This window comes from Aedes aegypti, chromosome 3 (assembly GCF_002204515.2).
Source record: "Aedes aegypti strain LVP_AGWG chromosome 3, AaegL5.0 Primary Assembly, whole genome shotgun sequence".
NCBI lineage: Eukaryota > Metazoa > Arthropoda > Insecta > Diptera > Culicidae > Aedes > Aedes aegypti.
The window spans coordinates 304,144,136-304,167,177 of record NC_035109.1 but is presented as its reverse complement, the minus strand read 5'-3'; the positions used below and the strand labels follow the sequence as shown (position 1 = coordinate 304,167,177).

General features: G+C 36.8%; 1 protein-coding gene across 1 annotated transcript in view; it reads left to right on the top strand.

The window, feature by feature from the left end:
* The window catches only part of LOC5577310 (frizzled), a 383,014-nt gene that overhangs the window by 130,909 nt on the left and 229,063 nt on the right, over positions 1 to 23,042 (top strand). Inside the window, exons 3-4 of the mRNA XM_021855592.1 lie at positions 3,969 to 4,163; positions 4,259 to 4,484. Of these exons, the coding sequence (XP_021711284.1) occupies positions 3,969 to 4,163; positions 4,259 to 4,484 (421 nt within the window). The remainder of the gene's footprint in view (positions 1 to 3,968; positions 4,164 to 4,258; positions 4,485 to 23,042) is intronic.

Here is a 23,042-nt window from a genome sequence, read left to right as displayed (position 1 = left end):
GCGAGTCTCGTCTCCGAGTAAAATATATCATAGTTCTAGCAACCATTTCGAACAAATTTACAAAAAAAATTTGCAATTTTTTTTTTGCAAAAAAAATGATCACATGTTATATTTTGCTTCTAATATAACATGTGAGCCTGCCTTGTTAATTTTTATGCCATGGCAACCACCACGGAAAAACAGTGACTTCTTTGACAGAAGTGTTCATCGAGTCGTTCGGTTTACTGTTATACACAATCAACGGTTCAGAGTTCAGTTCACACGTTGCACTCTTAATCTAAGAGGAGAAGGGCATCGCACCAAAGCTAATCCTTGTGCTAAAAAATATGTTTTGAAGAAGTCTTTTTATGAACGTATTATAAGCCTCAATTTCAATAACTATGATATATACTTGCTTTTGGAAGAGCAGCCAATGATCAAAAGAAGGAAAAATTTCTTATGAAAATTTAAGCAAGTGTAATGCAAATAACCGGTATAACAGCATAACTAGAAAGATCTGCCGATGGTTTAAGAAAGGTTAAATTCTGAATTGAACTGTAAGCTAAACTATTTCCGATAGTAATTAAAGCGAAGCAATATCCTATGTTTACAGAAGGGAAATTCATTAAAAACATTTGTAACCCCAGCTCACCGTTGGTAACCCAGAGATGAATCAATCATCAGCTTAGAGTCTTTACGCGATATGTGGAGTTCACAACTTCGTCCTGAATTAACGGGTCGATTTTATCATTCCCTTGGAGCGCTTTTATCGACAAACCTGACGTCCTGGCAAATCTTAAAATCGACAAAATCATTAGCAGATCAGTTAGCGGACTTTGGGGCAAGTGTGCCATAGGGGCAAGTGTGCCACCCCTGCATTTTATAAAAACTATAATATATATTTTCTCTTTGAGTTTATCAATATGTTCCCTTATAGTTCACAATTCAATGATCAAAATATGATGAATATTGCTCTATTTTTTACGTATTAACATAGACTTGTGCAAAGACAACCAAATTTGAGTGATTTTTTATAAGATTTTGTTGTTTCTAAATAGCATGGTAAAAGGTTAATAATTAACAGATTTTTCTAACGTACTTTACATCGTGAAACTATTCAAAAGTGTAAGTTATTGTGGCATTTGAACGAAAAAAGTATTTAGTTTTACATACAAAATCCAGTTTGGTTGCAATGTATACTTATTGGGGCAAGTGTGCCACCTATTATGCAAACAAAAATTGTTGGAGTGGAATTTATAAAAATGTCAACATCATCAACAAAATCATTGTTTGTTTTGCCCATCTACTTTTGTGCCAACTATTGGTACAATCATATTGGTGGTGGTGCGGTTACTTTGATGAAGGCATAAACGTCAGTGAATTGAGTATAGTAAGCATGACTTTTTTCGTCCCTGGGCCGGACACCCCATGAAGCGATTCTCAAACCTATCAGCTTAAAATTCAATCACTTTCTTTCCGATTGGAATACATATGAAACATACTTTGATAGTAATCTTGATGTTGACATTTCTTTGCAAACAGAACTTGATATTGACAATGTTATTGAAACTTTAGCAAATCTCATAGTTGAAGCAAGGGGCATTGCAATACTTTAATGTGAAATATAATTAAAATACGTGATTATATACGACGATCTTAGATTCTTGATCTATCTTGAAAACGTGAGGAGAAGGCAATTTCAACGCAGTCACATTATTTTTTCAATGAAATTCAATTTCTGCCAAAAAACAGACATTGTTAGAGTAATTCAAATATATCTGTCAAATCGTTCACTGTAGGTTTGTTATCAGAACTCTAAGTCTGAAATATTTTCTTTAAGACCTCTTCATATCTGACTTACCTGAGTTATGAGCCTCGTGACCGTGCGATTAGTGTCGTCAGGCATTTAAGCGCATCGTGTCATGGGGTGTGGGTTCGATTCCCGCTGCAGTCATTGAAACTTTTCGTCAGGAATGTTTCTCGAATGTGTCACTGGAGCATGCTTGTCCATTGTCTAGTGTTAAGTTACAGTCTGTGCAGCCAAATGGCTGATGACGGTGTCCGTGTCTTCTGTTGCCTCAGGGATGTCAAGAATCTTTGTTTTCGGATGACACAAGCTTCTCCACCAAAGTACTTGCAAAAATGGAAGATGTCTCATAATGCTTCCAAGACTACTAAACTTATAATATCCTCACATAAACCAAAAGCTCTTTATTTGAAATCTTTAAGTAGACATGTTGTCACGATGAGAGGGGTTCCAATAAATTTGTTCATATGAAGTTAAGTATTTAGAGTTTTGCTAGATAAAAAAAAACTTTGAAAAATCACATTGAGATCTTTCAAGCCAAATGTAACAAATGTATAAATTTGTTAATCCACTTTTTAACGGAAAATCAAAACTTTGTCTTAGATGCAAGCTTTTGATCTTAAAAATAATTTTCAGACCGGCCATTTAATTTACCGTACTAATATAGGCTAGCTTTTGTTATACCAGGAAAAAAGCTCTGCAGAGGATTCAAAATTAATTCTGAAAATTATTCTCGTTTGGCCGAATGCCGTTTGGCCGAATTACGAACAAAAAAATCAAATTACTGCAACAATTATATGTAAGATTCTTAGGTATTGCCCAATAAATGATCAGCTAATTAATTGACTTTAGTTATGTGGCGGGACTTCATGTTTGTCACTATATAAGTGCTCCAAGAGAATGATACAATTGTCCCGTTAATTAAGGACGAAGTTGTGAACTCCACTCATTGCATCTAGACTAAAAGCTCATGGTTGTTTCATATGGGCTACCTTTTTCTCTCGGTATGGTAGGGTTCCAGCTTTTTAATGATTTCATTAGAAATTTTCCTTCTTTTAAGCATAGGCTTTTCTTTCGAGTTATACTGGTTTCGTTACTGTTGGCAATAATTCAGCTTATATTTTAATTGGGAATTTCATCTTCTTTAAATCATCGGCAGTTCTTTGTAGTTACTGATACAAAAATTGTTTGCAAAGCATTTGCTTAAATTTTCATAAGAGATTTTTCCTTCTTTTGATCATAGACTGCTCTTCCTGTTTCTCCTCCAATAGTAAGATTGCAACGTGTGAATTGAGCTCTGCACCGTTGCTTGCGTATAGCAGTAAACCGATTGACTCGATGAACAATTACGTGGAAAAAGCTTACAGCTTCACCGTTGTGAAAAGAAGAAGCCAAAATTTGCGATTACTAGAATTATGAAATAATTCAATTAATACGATTGGAGACATCGAAGCAATCTAGTCCTGCAGCAGGACTAATAAACCGTGAACCGTTTTAGTTACTGTCAAAAGCTGACTACAAACACAATGCACAAACTTCTGTTGGCAGCTATTACCGTTAGCAAAGAATTGAATATTTGCTTACATTTAGGGTGTTCTGCTTTCAGCACTGATTATTTGTTGAACTAACATCAAAGAACCAATTATTTGTATATCAATGATGATTAACCTTCTTTAAAAATTAGCTGAATAAGTTCTTTGAAATTCAGCTCGCAAACTCACTACAATAAGATGCACACTGTAATCCACTATTATTTCCTATCTCGGCCAAACGGCATTCGGCCAAATGGCATTCGGCCAAATGGCATTCGGCCAAATGACCCGGAACCGAAAGTAATGGTTAGGCTGCGAAAGTTCAAAATCTTACTTACACCGTTTTGTAGATCCTGAAATTAAACGTTCTAAAAGTGAGAAATCGAGTTGGTTTAGAGCGGAACGTCTGCGAAACACGTAGGATTGTAAGTTTGTTATCTTTTCTGACTTGAGTCTGTTTGAATAAGTTTTCGAGATATATTGTTAACAAAATAGTAAATATAGCTTTATAAGGTTCTAACAAATAAGGAAGACAGTGTTACTTAACACAGCACCTAGATGTAAGAAAAGAACGCAATGTTTAAAGTTATACTAATAATGTAATTTAAAAAAAAACTACATCTAATCCAAATTTATCTTCCCTCTTCCAGGTCCTAACCTTCATGATCGATTCGTCCCGCTTCCGCTACCCGGAGCGCCCGATAGTGTTCCTGGCCATCTGCTATCTCATCGTGGGGTGCGCTTACGTGGCCGGACTCGGTGCCGGTGATTCCGTGGCGTGCCGTGAACCGTTCCAACCGCACATCAAACTCGGTCGGATGCACATGCTGTCCACCATTACTCAGGTAAGCGGTGCTCGAGTGTCAGTCAATATCGGGTTGACATCTTTACTGCTAACGGGGTGGATAATAACGACTGAGCATTTCTCACGTTCCCGCAGGGTCACCGCCAGTCGACGTCCTGCACGGTCCTGTTCATGGCCCTGTACTTCTGCTGTATGGCGGCGTTCGCCTGGTGGGCTTGCCTAGCGCTGGCCTGGTTCCTGGCTGCGGGTCTCAAGTGGGGTCACGAGGCAATCGAAAACCGATCCCATCTGTTCCACCTGGTGGCGTGGGCGATTCCGGCGATCCAGACCATTTTCGTGCTCGCTCTCGGCAAAGTTGAAGGTAAGTCGGCGGTTCGGTTGGCTCCCATCATTAGGACACGCCATCATTCAGCGGAGGAGCGCACTTCAGTATCTTCCGTGCGATGGGGATATAAATCTATTGGTTTTATGTAGCTCTAGAGTGCATCGGAAGAAGTCTTTGGCACACTATGGGACGGAAAGCTACTTTGGTAGGACAAAACCTCTAGCACGCTGGGATGATTTTTTTAGAGGTTTGATGTCTTCTGCAAATTATTCATAGAGTGTGTGAATTTGAGCTTTATTTTGATAGTTTTGCATTTGACAACTAAAAATGTCGCTATATGAAAATTTTCGACAAAACATATTTGATTTATTTCAAAATTGTTAACTCTTCAAATGTTTGCTTTGCCTCGAAATTTCAGTATATTTCTGTTATTTCTTCGATCATTTTGAAACTGCCATGAATCGAAAAGTTGCGGTTTGTTGCATCTTATTCTTACAGTAAAGAACCAAAGTAGGTTTCTGCCCCATAGTGCGATACTGGGATGCGCTTTGATCCGCGTTTGGGAAAACTATTTTTCTTCAAGCACCGACTTGACGGTCATGAAATTTTGTTCAAGGAGTCACAGCGGTGCGGGAAGAGAGAGCTTTTGTCGGAGCGAATAATTGCTCCGGATAGAAACACTTTGTAGCATAGTTTTGTTATGTATGGGAGTTCAGCACGGTATGCGTGACCGCGACGGCTAAACGAGGATTAGCCACTGCTCGTTTGGCTGATGGATGAAAGTTGATTGCATTTTCAGAGATCGGACTTACTGATAAGCAGTTGGCTAGCGAATGTTAAAAATATGAGTACAACATGTTATAGGCGGAAAAATGTTTCAGGGAAGATTTATTTTGACAAATGGGTGTGCCCAGGTATGCTAAACTCTTTGATTCATCGCCATGTGATGACATTGAGCTCTGGGTTTTTATATTGAATACCGATATCGGATGAATCCTCTGAGCGAATTTCAATAGAGAAACATAAAAGTAGATTGGAGTACCGTCAAACGGGGTAACTTGCAACAATTTTCAACTTCAAAGCAATATGGATGAAAAAATTGAGGATTCAGATGAGACAAAAACCATCTGGTACCCTAATCTCTACGTAAAGAATGCCACGCGGTATTAATTTTATCAGTATTTAGTTTTCTGGAATCAGGAGAGACGAAAAATATGTATTTTTAATGCTACCCCTGATGTGCAACATGCAACACACAGTGCTACCTGAACTACACTATTAAAAATGTATCCTTTATCGTGTTATTATGATCATTTTATAATTTTCTACAGTAAAAGCAACACAATTATCAGAAACAGGCTAGTTTCCTCTTAGAAAACTAAATATTATTGATTGAATTATGAGTATTGAACCAATTTGATTGAAAGCTTCATTGGCATTGCATAGGGTGTCCAAACTGGAAAATTCTAACATATCATAAGTCTTGACAGTTATTGGAAAGCCATCAAAACGTTTTAATGCAACTTTTCTACAAATAAAATGGTATTTTAGGTTTTACTTCACATAAATTATTTTTTAGACATATTTAAATCAAAGCGACGTATAACATATTGATGGTCTCTGTTCGGTTTTGGCATAACTTCCATCACATTTCATGCAGAGAGTTCCCAATGACTGATCTGTAAGTTAATTTTTGTGCAGATTTTCTAAATTATTCATCATTTTCATGAAGAAAATAAGACTAAATCTAATAATAATACGATTTATTTAAATTTTCCAAAAATTAGCGTTAGCGTTAGCGTAGTTACGGTATACTTCGTAGATTGAATACTAGCAACATTCATGTTTCTTTTTAATAATCTCATCCTGACTACTTTCAGGAACAAGGCAGGGGAATATACCTTGTTCATATCATAAACAAGAATACTAAAAGCATGAATATCACTATTCCCGGCCACTCCCATCTTTACCGTAACTTGGGATAGGGGAAGGAAATGTTGATGTAGCACTTACTTAATGAGAGGCCACCAACTCAGCGACACCCTCATAAGTGCTACGGAGTTGGAGGTTGGGGAAGGTATATTGTCAGGATTCGCCTAGAAAGCTGGCGATAGATCATAAACATTTGTTGTTTAAGCGTTTTCAATTTAATCTTTTGAATGCCGGCAATCAAAAGAGAAAACAATAGTTTATTTATAGTATAAATAGTATTAAGCGAAATGCTTGTCGATTGTGCAGTAATATTTTTGCTCAATAGTCAGTAAAAAGCAAAACCGATCTCTCCAGAGTCATCGGATTGTATAAAATAAAAAAAAAATATCTCCGGCGACAAAAACACGCGCGAAACCGCGAGCAAAATCTATCGGACGACGCTCCAAAACAGGAAAAAAAATCTCTGAAATTGTATAAAACAAGCATAATGCCGATACTTATAGTGACGAACCATACAAAGTTTGTTTTATTAATACATAAAAGTTACGCTTTCAAGAAAAAATGTGTTATCATGTGTAACACGCGCGATTCCGTCAGCAAAATCAATCGGACGACGCAAAACCGAACTGTCCTGCTTGGGCTTCACGATGCACTCTACGATTTATTTAAATTTTCCAAAAATTAATACAAAAAGTGAATTGAATTGATTGAGGTACAAACATTTCAATGTTACTGTGCAAATATATGTTCAATTTTGCCTTTTCATGTGTTTTCGATGACAAACGGCAGGAAATATCGAACAATTGAGATCAAAATTGCTGTTGCAAGTTATCCCACAAGGGTAGTCAAAAACGTTTTTGAACTTTTATAGTGTTTAAGCAAAAAAATATCAAAACTTTTATGTTGTCAATTTGTACACTACTAAGTACTGTAACTGATAGCAAATGCCTCGAATGACATATTTCTACCGTTTGTGTGATACGAAGAACGTTTTTCAACATTAGTTTTATACAATCCAAATTTAAATATGATTTTCACCTCCAGCAAACTCACCAAAAAATAAACGATACCCAAACCCTTTTCAAAACCTTCTGTTGTATACCTAAGGTCAATCAACGGCGGAATAAATCATAATAATTTAACTCAATGCTGAACAAAACGACTATTCGGTTACATGTCGAAGTGTTGCAAGTTTCACCCCTGTTGCAAGATACTCCGTTTGACGGTACCTTGTACCTTGTAATTCCGCTCTAAATGCTTATGTTTGACAGATACGCGTATTTCGACTACCACTTGCAGTCTTCTGCAGTGTCAGTTAATCGTTTTGTTTTTTCACATCATGAAGTCCGCAAGCCATGGACTCGAAAATAAAGTGGTTACTGATTCTTTAAGGGCCGATTTCTTCACCATGGCTTAAGCCGTAAACCAAGCTTACCCATATTGTTAAACTAGGTTTAAGGCCTAAGCGGTGGTGAAGAAACCACTTATAAGTGTGGTTATCTCAATACTCCTCGTGATAAATCTGGAATGAACATAGTTTTCGAATCGGTGACCACGGTTCCAAAGAATTATTCAATCGACCCTGAACATTCGACGACAAAAATTCGAAAAACTCTCAAACTCCCAACGTCTGACTTTTAATTAAAAAATAACTATAAAAAATCATAACTTGGCTAGCTATAGACTGATTTTGGATCTTTTGGTCTCAGACAAACCGCATACTCTTCAAGATGCATTATGTTCCGGAATAAATGGGATGGGCCACTTGGTGCCGAGCTATTCCGGATTCAATTTTGATACACGTGTTTTTGGAATTTTTGATTAGGGTGACCATTTCCGAAATAAGGTGACCAAAAAATCGCGACTTTGCAAAATTTAAAAATCATAACTTTTGAACCACTTGACCGATTTTCTTGGACAAAATAATAGCTCAAGATTTTGAATCTTCAAGAAAAATATAAAATTTCACAAAAAAAATGATATTTCACATGAAAAAAAAATCCATTTTTTCGTGTTTTGAAGGCCTCGGGACCAAAGGGGCTATTGCTGTTCTCATTTTTTTCTTGAAAGTTCAGAAAATTTTACGTTTACTGTCAAATTTTCAGCGATGTATGTTTTTTAGTTTTTGAGATATTTTTTTTTTTTTGAAAATAAAAAATTAGTCATTTTTCATCGGCACCCACTGTAGATCTCAGCGCATTAAATTTTTTATGTTAAAAAAAAATCATAATTTTTGAACAGCTCAACGGATTTCCAATCTTTTTTATGAAATGAAAGCTTAAGATTTCAACTTTTCAGAAAAAAATAGAAAACTTTGAAAAGTTATTTATTTTTTCCATTAAAATATATGAAATTTTCTAAAAAAAACTAGAAATTTTTATATTTTTTCACGTTTAAACATATTTTAATCAGATTTTTAAAATATGTCTGAAAAGTTGAAATTTTAAGCTTTCATTCCATAAAAAAGATTGGAAATCGGTTAAGCTGTTCAAAAGTTATGATTTTTTTAAAATAAAAAATCTAACGCGCTGAGACCTACAGTGTGTGCCGATGAAAAATGACTGATTTTTTATTTTCAAAAAAATATATCTCAAAAACTAAACACATACATCGCTGAAAATTTGACAGTAGACGTAAAATTTTCTAAACTTTCAAGAAAAAATGAAAACAGCATTAGCCCCTTTGGTCCCGAGGCCTTCAAAACACAAAAAAACGGAAACTATTGAGTTTTTTTATGTAAAACACACACTTTTTGTAAAATTTTATATTTTTCCTGAAAAATCTTTAGCCTTTATTTCGGCCAAAAAGATTGAAAATCGGTCAAACGGTTCAAAAGTTATAATTTTTTAAAAGATAAAAATTTTGCAAAATCGCGATTTTTCTGGGTGACGGAAATGGTCACCCTAATCAAAAAAATCCAAAAATACGTGTATCCTTATTTCGAAATAAGGAACAAAATAGCAAATTTTCACGGAATTCGGTGACCCACTAGATCGGTTTTTTTATGGAATGGCTGAATATATAAAAAACAGATCAATGTTAACCCGGATTACGGTACCAAATATCTAAACATTTCATTCATACTTCGCAATTGGATTCAATTACACATTATAGACGGATTTCACGCCAACTCGACAAAGGGATTGGCAGTACCCTTTCAGAATTCAATGAAACTTTCTGGGTGTGAAGACTTTGTGAATCTAAGATACTTTACATATTTCCTTTTTTCAAAATCGATCTAGACTAACATTTGGAAAGGGTCAAAAAATTTTTTTTACTTTTTTTTATAAACACGTATAACTTGAAAACGATAAGACGTACAAAAAAGTGTTGTATGGGGGACTGTCGTGAAATTTCCTGACGTTCTAGAGAAAAAAAAATTGAAAAAATAAAAACACATTTTCTACACTGAAAAAAAAAATATTCAAAACTTTAAAATCGATTTAAAAAACGGCCATTTCAGATTTTAATCATCCTTAAGCAAAAAGTTTCGTAGTTAAATTTACTAAAAGTCGTCCATACATTGCAAATTGGGCATGTCGAGTTGGCGTGAAATCCGTCTATAATGAAATGTGCGATTCAGTTGAACATAATTGAGGTTGCCTACTGCGTTCATGAGTTCTCCCGTGGCGTAGTTGCAAATGCGCCTATTTAGCTAATTATGAGTCGTGAGTTCGATTCTCCCTGAGAAGCTTAAAAGCTTAATGCTCCAATTGAAATGTACATGTTATGTCTGGTATCGGTTGTTGTTTAAATTTTGTGATTTGCTCTGGTATCCTCTTCGCCTATTTCTGGCGTTACATCTCAACTGAAACAAAACCTGTTCTCTGAGCACTTAAACAGTTTTAATTGGAGATTATTTTTAAACTAGCTTACCAGCTTAATAATTTTTATGTTCAAATGTGAAATGTAAACAAGGGGGCGAAAGACGGGGATACTTTCAAGGTGGTCGACCACTTCGTCTACCTTGGATCCTTGCTAACGGCTGATAATAACTTTAGCCATGAAGTACGAAGATCAGTGGAATCGGGCTTACTATGGCCTTCAACAAGAAGCTACGATCAAAAAATATTCACCCCCGCACCAAATGTACCATGTACAAGACGCTCATACTAGCGGTAGTTTTCTATGGAAATGAACTTTTGGACGACGCTCGAGGAGGACTTACAAGCAATTGGAGTCTTCGAACACTAGGTTCTTAGGACGATCTTTGGCGGTATGCGGGTAAACGGCGTGTGGCTGTGAAGGATGAACCGCGAGCTGGCCCAACTCTATGGTGAATCCAGTATCCAAAAGGTGGCCAAAGCTGAAAAGATACGATGGGCAGGGCATGTTGTAAGACTTCCGGGCAGCAAACGTGCAAAGATGGTGTTTGCTTCGGATCCGGTTGGTACAAGAAGTCTTGGAGCGCAGCGAGCTAGGTGGGTGGATCAAGTGCGCAGCGGTTTAATGAACGTGGGGCAGAACCAAAGATGCAGAGATGCAGCCACAAACCGAGTATTGTGGCATAAAATTGTTAGTTTAGTGCTATTTGTTTAGATGTTATCTAACCAAATGAAAAGAATCATTATTCCCTTATTGATAGAGAATAGCTTGAATATTACTTCGATGAATCGTAAACTTACTTTAGTTTACTTTTGCTGGCTCTTCGTCCTTCATGACATGACCTGTGCCACAATGTTACGCCAACTAACTTGGTCCATGGCAGCTAACCTCCAATTTCTCGATCGCCCCACACTTCCAAGATCCTGCTCCACTTGGTCAAACCACCTAGCTCGTTGCGATCCCCTTCGTCTTGTACCGGCCGGATTTGAGGTGAACACCATTTTTGCAGGATTGTTTTCCGGCATTCTCACAACGTGTCCCGCCCATCGTTCCCTTCCAGCTTTGGCGACTTTCTGGATACTGAGTTCACCGTATAGTTGTGCAAGCTCGTAGTTCATTCTTCTCCTTCATACGCCGTTCTCACAAACTCCGCCGAAGATCGTCCTAAGCACACGTCGTTCAAAAACTCCTAGCGCTTGCAGGTCCTCTTCGAGCATTGTCCACGTCTCATGCCCGTAGAGGACTACCGGTCTTATCAGCGTCTTGTACATTGTACACTTAGTGCGAAATCATCTTCATGATTACCAGACCGCAAGGTCTTGTGAAGTCCGTAGTAAGCACGACTTCCGGCAATGATACGTCTTAGAATTTTTCTGCTGCAGTTGTTATCTGACGTTATCAATGATGCGAAATAGACAAATTCGTCCACCACCTCGTCCATCCCCGTCGATCTTTACGCGTCTGCCAATGCGAACTCTATCGCGCTCGGTTTCTCCAGCCAGCAGATATTTCGTCTTCGACGTAATTACCTTCAATCCAACCCAATCTGATTCATGTAAAAGTTTTTGGATACTTCTCGCCAGAATTACAATTCCTCATAGAGAATACAGCAAAATTTTAATCATTTTGAAATCACTTGAGAATGAATTAATTTCACAATGCTGACGCACAAATTAATTATAATCATGTTTATTACCTCGAAGATTTTTGTAGATTTTTTTTTAATAGTTTGTTCTGAACGTTTAACTAAAGAAATCCATTTTCTTTGTTAAAAATCTTTTGAAAATTTCTCAAATACGATAAATATTTTCCACAAACCATGATTTGTGACGTAGTTGCCAAAAGAGGAATTTTGCTCGAACGATAGAAAACACAAATCGATCAATTCCTTCCTCCTCGTGCACATTAAATTCATTACCACGGTATGCATGACTTTGCAAGTTCTACGTGGGCCCGCTTTTGTCCCGCTTTCGGTGCACAAGCAAACAGGTTCTACGGTTTATTTTCCTGCGCTAGCACCTGGAGCAGCTAAAAGGTAAATAATTGCTGCTGTACACCCAGCCGGAAGATTGGACGCGCCAAAGCTCCACACATATTGAAGAATACTTTTCGTATGAGAATTTTACTCGAGTTACTTCGTTGCGCCGGTACCAAAAATCCATCAGTTTCCATTTCGCGGTCAGTTTGCCATGGTTAATGTTCCTGGATTTCCGCTTTGGTGCAAATTCTGAAATTCTAGTAATCGTTTTGATAGCCTAGATCCACGTGAGCAAAAACGGATCTCAAGAGCGTAGAAAACTGTTAGGTATGTGAAATGAAATTTATGTGCATTTTTTTAATAAATGCTTGTCACTCATGATGCTTATTATCGTCTTTGGCCGTAGACTCACATAGTTTATCTCAAATTGTGATAAAATGGTAAACCAGAGCTAAATTAGTGATCAATTAACTTCATTAATTATCTCAAGGTATCTGCAAACGAGCTCGTATCGGGCCTTATACAAACGACATTTCAAACGTTTAATTACCCTTACCTTGCCCCCTAACAAGGCGTATATTGTTGATTGACTGTTTGAGTGCTTGCTTTCAACACCTGTCCAGCTGCGTGATTTGACAGCAATCGGCAGTGAAAGCAGCTATCGCTCCTCAACATCCCGAACCTAACCTCAGCAATGGCTTCGCATCTCAACTGATGCAAGTGTTTTCTCCCGATTATTTTAATTGACTTGCATCCAACATCGATTTTTCATCTCCTTAACCGCGATAACCCGTATAGTTGTTGTTGTTGTTGTTGTCGACGGCTGAAGCGGTTGTCGATGAAAACGGAGGCTGTCAAAGTTAGCCGTCTCCACGAAGAGTAGGTATCTGATTACTGCTGTATCACACCGGTTCATAAGCCATCATCTTCAGGCCGCACTCCAGCGAACAACAACCAAACTGAGCAAAGACATCATCGACTGTCATCACCACCGAAGCCGAGTGGTTGCTTCACTCATATTGGTTGCTCTTCAACAAGTTCCATAAAGTCAAACCGTTTCACAGAAAGATGATAGCCCGTGGGGTGATGGTGGCTCATGTAGCAAACAGCGAAGCATATTGCAACGCGTTTCGCAGATAGCAGTCTATGTGTACGCTCAATTTAGATGCCATCAGCGACAGAAAAAGAAAAAAAACGAGAAATATCATCGCTAGCCGAGTTCAGTCGAGTAAGGCGCCGAAAGAGCAACTTATGATCAGCATCAAACTCCAGCCTCTGACTTTGACATCCGCCATCCGAGATGTGTGACAGCTGTTGTGCACTTCGTGGCACTTTTCATTTCAACCGTGGATATAGATACTCGTAGTTAGGCGAGCATGTGGTTAACCAGATTCTCGAACTCACGCGATGATTTCAGTCAGTTTTGCACGCGATGATAGAGAACGACACACTCTGGAAAAGGTTGAAGCTTTTTTTCCTCCGAGTGGAAATGTGACTGGGAAGATCCAGTAGAGCAGAGACATATTTGCAAGTGAAAACGATTTTTATGCAAAACATATCGTGTGAGCGAGCTTCGAGAGGGTGGATATTTGCTGCATTGAATCTCGTTTACTTCATGAAGTATGTGAACAGAATGGCACCAGATGGAATAATTGAGGAATAAATGTAGTGCATTTGATGAAGTCTTCATGAAATCGAAAGCTATTTCGAATCGGAAACTCAATAGCAGATCTGTTCTGTGGTTAATGTGCAGTTGTACAGTAAGATCATGCTAAAGGCGACTGATTCAAATCTAACCGGTTATGGATCCTTTGGTCAAAAGTGCTTTCAATTCCCCAGGACATGTAATATTTTTGCGTTCACAACTTGATATACAAGTGCAAAACTGGTCAATTATCAATAAAGAATGTTCACCATTCAATACCGTGGAACTGTACTGAAAACACCTAGCTGAAAAGCAGGTTCCGTTTCGATGGAGATGTAACACCAGAAATAGGAGAAGAAGAACACTAAAGCAAATCACAAAATTGCTACAACTATCGACACTCTATCTAGACCTAGTTTCAAACATCCCACAGACTCCTAAAACCTATGTTCTTGTAATAAAATCAAATGGGAAAATCTCATATTTAATCAACAGATACCCTCAGCCCTGTCGTCGTAAATTTTGAGCTTCTTAGTCATTCCCTTTTGAGAGGGGCGTCGCTATAGCCCAGAGGGCGGTTGTACTCCCAGGCGTTAATGAGGGAGTCTCACTCGAAAATTGTATCAAATTAATATATATTCCAAACACATGAGAACTAATATGCATTTGCACGTGTTTAGTTAGTGTTCAATGCTCATTCCAATTCAAATGTGAAACGGAGAAACACCTATAAATTTCAAAAAAATATATATGGATTATGTCGAACCCTCTTTATACATCGGAATATCTTCAAAACCAGGGACAAATGATCAAAATTCACACAGTTTTTCAAAATGGAGAGTATTTGCTTCAACTCAATTTTTATTTCATTTCAACATGATGAGTATCATCATGATAAGTAACTCATACTTTAGCTTAAAATTAAGACGGCCGCCAGATTTTTTACCCAAAATGTAATCCCATTTTACAGTTTACTCGAGGAAAGAACCAGCGATTTAATACTTTTTTCTTTGTTGTACGAAATATGTTGCTTCCATAAATTTAGAAAATGGTTCATTTCAAACGGCTAATACCATTGCTCACCTAGTTTTTGCAGCTGTTCTAACTCAGTTTTTTCTTAGGGAAGTTTCAAATATGACGTCCATCATTTTTCGGGATTTCTAGACCCCCCACCCCCCCTCTATCATGCCTTTTAATACCTAATAAAAGCACTGTCACACTTTCGTAGACCATCGCCCTCCCTCAAATGATGAATGTCATTTTTGGGTAACCCCTTGCCCAAGCAAAGGCGGATAACTGGATGATATCAAAATGATAGCAACCTTCATTATCACTGTTATCAATTTGATATTCTGTTCTCGATGATAACCGAATGATAACAAAATTGGTTATTATTGTATTCGTGACAGACATTATTGATAACAGATTGATAACAAAATATGTTATCACACTTCTTTCCAATAACATTTTAACAAAGTGTGTGTTGATAAACAAAGTTGACTTTTCGCCATACACAATTTTGTAAAATTATTTGAAGCATCAGTTTAATCCAAAACACTCACTTCCCAAAACTTGTCCGTGATTTATGACCATAAACTTCATAAAAATATGATACTGTAAATTTAGTTATCAACATGAACTCAAAGATAACATAATTTACTATTACTTTGTTATTTGACAAACAAATTTGAGTTCTCAATTTTGTTATGTTGGCTGTTAATTCAGCCAAGATCATAACAAAATCAGTTATCAAATGATGATAACCAGGTAACAAGATTTATAATCATTTTGCTATTAAACTTTGCTCGGGTAGTTAGCTTTTTGATGGTGACCAGGATAGGATATAAGAAAAGAAAGATACGTGAAGAAATACCAGAAATGTATCAAAAAATTAGCTTCTCTTCAAACTGCTAGCTAGCGTAAGAGGGATCCACTAATATGTTTGCTTCCTCCTGAAGAGATTTCCGAACAAACAATTTCGCAAGAGATGTCATTGATTAAAATAAATACGCCTCAAAATGTGGCTTATGTGGAATTGCCGAGCAGATTTACCTGTAGTTCTTATGGGAAAGGCTGCTGAAGAAAACGAGGATGCCGACAATAGTCACAACTACATGAGGTATTTGAAGTATTGTAAAAACGTTTCTAAAAAGTTTTCAACAAGCCTGCCTGTGTGATCCAAGACAGGATTGAGCAACACATAAACGTAACAAACATTTAGTTTGTCTGCGTATGTCCGAGAAAATAACAAATGAATCACGGCATTGGCTTAGAATGCTGAAAATGCGTAAATTCCCTTATATTATTTTATATAAAAATAGAATCGAAAAATTAAGTTCACGAACAAATGCTCAAGGTTTCTTAAAGCGGGACATCTAGAAAGTTTGAACCTTATTTTTGGATTACACAAGAGGTACGAACTTCAGCCAAATATATCGCTAAATTTTGAAATGAAATGTCGCTCTTGAAGAGATATTAAAGTACAAAAAATTTGACGATTGCCCTGGATTTCAAAATATTACGCGTTTATAATAGTAGTTTGGCGTTGAATCTTTTAGTGGATTTTAGACTTGTTAATTATTCTTTCCAGCAGGTTTTCAAACTCATTTCAGCAAATACTATTTTTGATGCGTACTTGATAATGAATTTTCGTCACTATCACATGAAAACTATTGGCCCAAAATGAACAAGTATACGAACTGATTGTCTTTAGAACATATTAGGTACTTTATTTATTTCTGCTTAAAAATTTAATGTATCTCATCAAACTTCAAGAATTACTTGAGATGATTCTGAGTTACGGAGACAATATCAAATTACTCCAGTACGTTAATACAGCTCGGGTTAATTTCGATTGTTGTCATAGAGGGCGTTGAGATGCAGCTGATATAAAAATTTACTCAAAGGGATTTATACAGCTTGACAATTTTGATTCATACCATACAGAGCGTTGATATGCATATGATCTACATGCAATTAGGTCAATATACTTCAGAGCGTTAATAAAGTTTGAAATATTTAATTGATGCCCTACAGGGTGACGAGATGCAGCCGATCAACATATAATAAAGTCAAAGTACTCCAGAACGTTGACACTGCTTTGAATTTTCAGCTTATGTCCTCAGGTCTGACCTAAATGAGACATGATCAAACTTCATGACTTTAATGATGCTTAACAATTTTGATTGATGCCATAAAGGGCGTTAATATGTAGCTGATCTATGTAGGGTAAGGTCACATAAATCCAGTTAAGAGTGTTCAGATGCAAATGATCTACATAAGACAATGTCAGATTACTCTAATGTGTTTTAGAAGCATGTATTTTACAATTGATATCCTTCAGGGCGTTAAGATGCACCTAATCTTCTTGAATTACTCCAGGGCGTCGATACAGCTTGGAATTTTTAATTGATTTAGGGCCGATTTCTTCACCATGGCTTAAGCCGTAAACCACACTTACCGATATAGTTAAACTAGGTATAAAACCTAAGCGGTGGTGAAGAAATCGACCCTTAGGGCGTCAATTTGTCGTATGTACCGATTAGAATTTTCAATTGATCTTAATCAGGACGTTAAAATGCAATTGATTCACATAACACAAGATAAAAAAATTTAGTGTGTTGAAGCAGCATGAAAAATGTCGATTGATTTTCCAAAGGGGTTTTTAGATCATTCAGATCTTGCAAAGATATAGGTGAGATAAAGTCAAATTACTCAAGGGCGTTGATATAGCTTACCAATTTTAATTGATGTTGGACCAATTTTAATTTGATACAGGACGTTCAAATACACCTGATTTATTTGGAATACTGTCAAAATTCTCCTGGGTGTTGATATATCCTGTAATTTACAATTGAAGTTCTACAGGGCGTTAAGATGTACTTAATCGACAAAGGATAAGGACAAATTACTGCAGGGCGTTGATACAGCAATGAATTTATGATGATGCGTTTAGATACAGCTGGTCTATTTGAGGCAAAATCAAATTACTCCAGAGCGTTGATACAGCTTGACAAACTCGGTTGATGTTATACAGGGCTATGAGGTGCGCATGATCTACATAGGATAAAGTCAAACAACCGTAGGGGTTAGATACAGCAAGAAAAATTCGATTGATTTGCAATAGGGCGTAAAGATGCTTCAGATCTCGCCAACATCTTTGTGAACTCTTACTTCAGGGCGTTGATACAGCTTGGAATTATCAAATTAAACCCTAAGAGGCGGTCACATGCACCTGATCTACATGGGGAAATTTCTTATTAATCCAGAACGTTGATCCAGCTTAGAGTTTACAATAAATGTCCTACAGGGCGTTAGGTTGTATCTGATATACATGAAATAAGCTCAAATTACTCCAACGCCCTGGAGCACGTAGGTTTGGATTTATTTTCTACAGAGCGTTCAGATGCTATAGATCGCGCAAAGAGCTGTGTAGAATAGAGCCAGGGCGTTGATAAAGATAGGAATTTACAATTGATGTCCTACAGAGCGTCAAGATGCACCAGATTTACATGGAATAAGGTCAAATTACTCCATGACGTTAGTACAGCATGAAAATTTTGATTGATTTTCTACAGGGCGTTGAGATGTTCCAGATCTCGCAAAGATCTATGTGGAATAACGTCAAGCTACTCCAGGGCGTCGACACATATGGCTCGATTTATTTCATACAGGAAGTTAAGATGCATCTGATCTACGTGAAACAATATCAAAGCACTGCACGCGTTGATAAAACTTGGAATTTTCAATTGTTGTCCTACAGAGCGTTGAGTTGAACCTGATCTACATATGGCAAAGTCAAAATACTCCAGGGCGTTTATACAGCTCGGAAATTTAGATCGATTTTCTACAAAGCGTAAAGATGCTCCAGATCTCGCAAATTAGTCTAGGGCGTTGAAACAATTTGAAATTTTCGATTGATGTCCTACAGAGCGTCAAGATGCAGCTGATATACATAATAAGGTCAAATAACTACAGGGCGTTGATACAGAGACATTTCAATTGATTTTCTACAGGGCATAAAGATGCTCCCGATTTCGAAAAGATCTGTGTATAATAACGTCAAACTATTCCAGGGCGTTGATACAGCTTGGCCGATTGATGTCATACAGGGCGTTGATACAACTAGGAATTGATGTTTTCAGACTGTTAAGATGCACCTGATTTACATGGTTCAAACTATTCCAGGGCGTTAATATAGCTTGTAATTATTTAATGATATCCTACAGGGCGTTAAAGGCCACTGATCTAATTGAGACAAGGTCAAATTACTCCAGGACGTTGATACTGCTTGACAATTTCGATTGATGTTACACAAGGCGTTTAGTTGCACCTGATCTACATGCAACAAAATTAAATTAATTCAGGTCGATGATACAGCTTGAATTTTCAACTGATGTCCCGAAGAACGTTAATAAAAAGCCTGAGAAAAGCTTCTTAGTCGTCGACTAAGCGCGACTAAGCAGGACGACAGGGCTGATTTTCAGAATTACAAATATTTACACAATAATTCCCAGGAATCTCATAGATTCTTACAGAAATACCGTATCAAAGATGCCCACAAAATTCCAAGAGATTAATAACCGGAATCCCATTTCCACCCTAATTCTTGAGTTTTTACCTGATTTCTACTATTTCCGCAATATTCCTAGAATGACTTTTGAAGTTCCAGAATTATCATTAAAAATCCAACATCCCTATCGGAATCCCAAAGTTCATATAGAAATTCCGGAATTTCAAAGCAAATCTGAGAATCTGAGATGTCAGAATTTACACGTAAAATTCAGAATTACATTTTAAATATCTGAATTCCTACCGACATCCCAAAATTCCTAGAAAATAACATAATTACCGTAATGCCAGAATTCACACGGATATTACGAATTGCTACAGCTGGTAATCTTACCGGAATCTCAGAATTGGCGGGGCGAATGTTTTCGTAACCTTAGAATTCCTAAGAAAAACTCAAAATACCAAAACTGATATCATTTTCCCATGATTTTTACTCAAAAAAAATATTCAATTCAATTCCGCAATCTCAAAGAATGTGTAGCAACCTCTGAAGCTAACTATCAGTAGCTTTGTAGTAAATGCTACCTTTATTCATAGCAACGCGTTGTTTGTAGTATGTTCGAAAGGTGTAGAAAGGAAAATGACATAAACATGTTCCACTCGTGTTCCACATATACCGTTTACTACCGAGAATGTAGTAAACTCAACTTTACTACATTTTATTCATACCACCCAATGTTATGCTCATAATATGGGGCTGTCCATTAACCACGTGGACAGATTTTTGGGATTCCAGACCACCCCCCTCCCCCATCGTGGTCATTTGTCCATACAAAAATTTTAAAATTTGTGTGAACCGTGATCTTTGGCCAGAACCCCCATTCCCCCCTGAATGATCACGTGGTACATGGACGATCCCTATGTATATGTATATGTATATGTTTTTCTATTCGAGATAATTTACGACGAATTGGTCGGTGTTCAAACAGATTGAATCAAGTGCCTTTTAAAGGTTCAGGAAAACGTACCCAACGCATTCCAAACATGAAAATATTCGCATTATTTGCTGTAAAGATAGAACTTCTCTATTTAATGACACACCAGCATCGAAAAAATCAGAATTGGTGGAGTTCTTAACGTATCTTTAGAACGCCCAAAAATCATGTAGTCCGGTCTGTCTGAACACCGACCAATTCATTCATTAAGGCTCAAGACTCCATCATTCAATCATCAGCAATCATCAAATATGAAAAACCAGTTTTTTCGTTCAAATTTTTGAAAAACCCAATGAAAATCTATCATTGCATTACGTATAGTAAGATCAAAGCAATGATAGATTTTCTTAAACATTGCTTCAATTTTGAGCAAAAAAACTGGTTTTGAAAATTTGTAAAACGATGATGGTTATTTTCCTCTTAAATGAGACGATCGACGACGAACTTTACATCACGAGTCGTACATTTGTCCAACGAGACTTGCCGAGTTGGATAATTACGACGAGTGCTGTAATAATCGAGTTCTGCAACGAGCAGCGTACAACATTTTTTTTTTTTTGCAATTTCGTAGAAGAGCACTTGGTATCAGAAATTACATCGGAAAGCATTCACCATTATTATGAAAATACTACACATTGGTAGGTAATGCTTCATTACGCAACTCAAAACAGTTGAAAAAGCATTGCGTACTATTCATTACGCAACGGGTTTCAGTCGCGGAATGACTATTAGGACACCGCATAAATCAGTGCAGAAAAGTAGGCCGTTTCATGACAGATTGGGGTGGTGAAAACCAGCCTATTACGATGAGAAATTGCAAAAAAAAAATTTATTCCACATGAGGCCTCCGATCATAACTGCGAGCAGAACGGGTCGTTCTTGAACGGCGGCGGGCTCTTGCTCATAAATTCATTGTTTACTGCGTTCTCGTGGAAATTTGGCCAGGGCTCCGTTCACTTTTGGCTAGCGTTCAGTTCAAAATGCATCACTGCCCTCTCCCCCTCCTAGCATTCCATTACAAAAGTTAATAGCTCCCTTTGGAAAATACAAAGCATAGCAAGCTCCCACACCCTTTTATTTTTAATCGCTCTATTGAAACAAGCTATTTAAATAAAATTTGATAAAAATATCAAATTGGTAATATGGTAAACTCGCAAGGCATTTGGCAAACATTTTGTCGTCATCGTAATTTTTCTTGTTTAAAAATCTAACTTTGATTTTGATCAGCTTAAAAAATCGAGTGCTAGTTTATTAAAGCTCATAACTGGTTTGACAACATTCCTAAATATAAACATATTATGAAATCTTGTTTTTTTACAGCACGAGTAAAAAAAAAGAACATTGGAAACATTGAACGAGTTATTTGAAACTTCCATCGCTTTTTAAGGATATTTTTTCTTTAAGGTTGGCTAAATAAAGTCACTTGAAATGAAGCGTTTTTTTTTTGTATATTGCTCATAATAATTCAGATTTAAATCATTCGCAGTTAAGAATTTTTGCAAGGAATTCATATGCAAAATATCTGATTTCTAACAACATCTTCTTGTCATGATTTAATGTATATTAAAAAGTGTAGTTTGTAGTTTTTATAAATTCATCGTAGGGAAAAAGTGTATAAATATTTTTCTAAGTTGAAGAAGTTATATTTGAGTGTTTAATTTTCTTAGTTGATAAAGCTAAATCACTTATCAAAAATTCAGGTCTATTTTAAGCTACAATCAGCCATAAAAAATATTCACAACTTGAGTAATGGAACTAGTTTTTATTCTTTTATCATTTGAAAATATTTACATTTTAAAAGGCTAAGTAGCTCGTCATTCGTTTTGGCAGCCATGTTGATTTTGCAATTTGTAATTTAAAAGTGATTGAACTCAGTCATCTTAAGCAAATTTGATTCATAAAAGTATCACTACTTGCGCTTACATGCAGAAAGTATGCTGATACTTTTCAGCTATGTCAGTGCAAAACCAAGTGATTTTCTTCAATTCACAATCGTGAGACGAATTATCAATAATCATCAATGCACAGTTCAAATTCAATGACGGCCTACATCGCCTTATTTCAGCATCAATTATTGTTTCATCAAATTACTTTTGTACTTAACATCCAATTTTCATTGTGTATATTATTTATTATATTTTTCATGAAAACATTTTTGTCAAATAACTTTTAAGCTCTACTGTTTTCATCAATAGGATTCAATATGCTACATTCCCTCCCTCCCTTCGTCCCACTTGATGATAATGATGATATAAGCTGCCATCCATTGTAGAGAGTTTTGTTCAAGATTGTATGACTATTTGTATCCAATCGTATTCCTGTCATAAGGGCCAAAAACGAATGACGGACCCGTAAGCAGACACGTACGCTAAATCCGCAAGGGAAAAAGAATCTTCTTCCGGAAGTGAGTTCGTACAACTTCGTCGAAGTGCTGCTTCCACCTTTCGATCACCTCATGTTTGTCCGTCAAGATAAGGCCGATTCAAAGTTTAGAAAAGTTTGAAAAGCCAATCTTCCATATCTTCCTTAATATCATTACCATAAAAACAGTGTTCTGTGAAATTCTCAGCTTTCTAAGCGGCAATTTAAATGTGGCCCAAGGACGAAGTAGGTTTATATGGAAATTACTACGGAGGAATTTTGAAAAATGTTCCGACGTGTTTTTAGTACTGGAATGTAAGTACAAACTTATCATCCCAAAGTGAAAA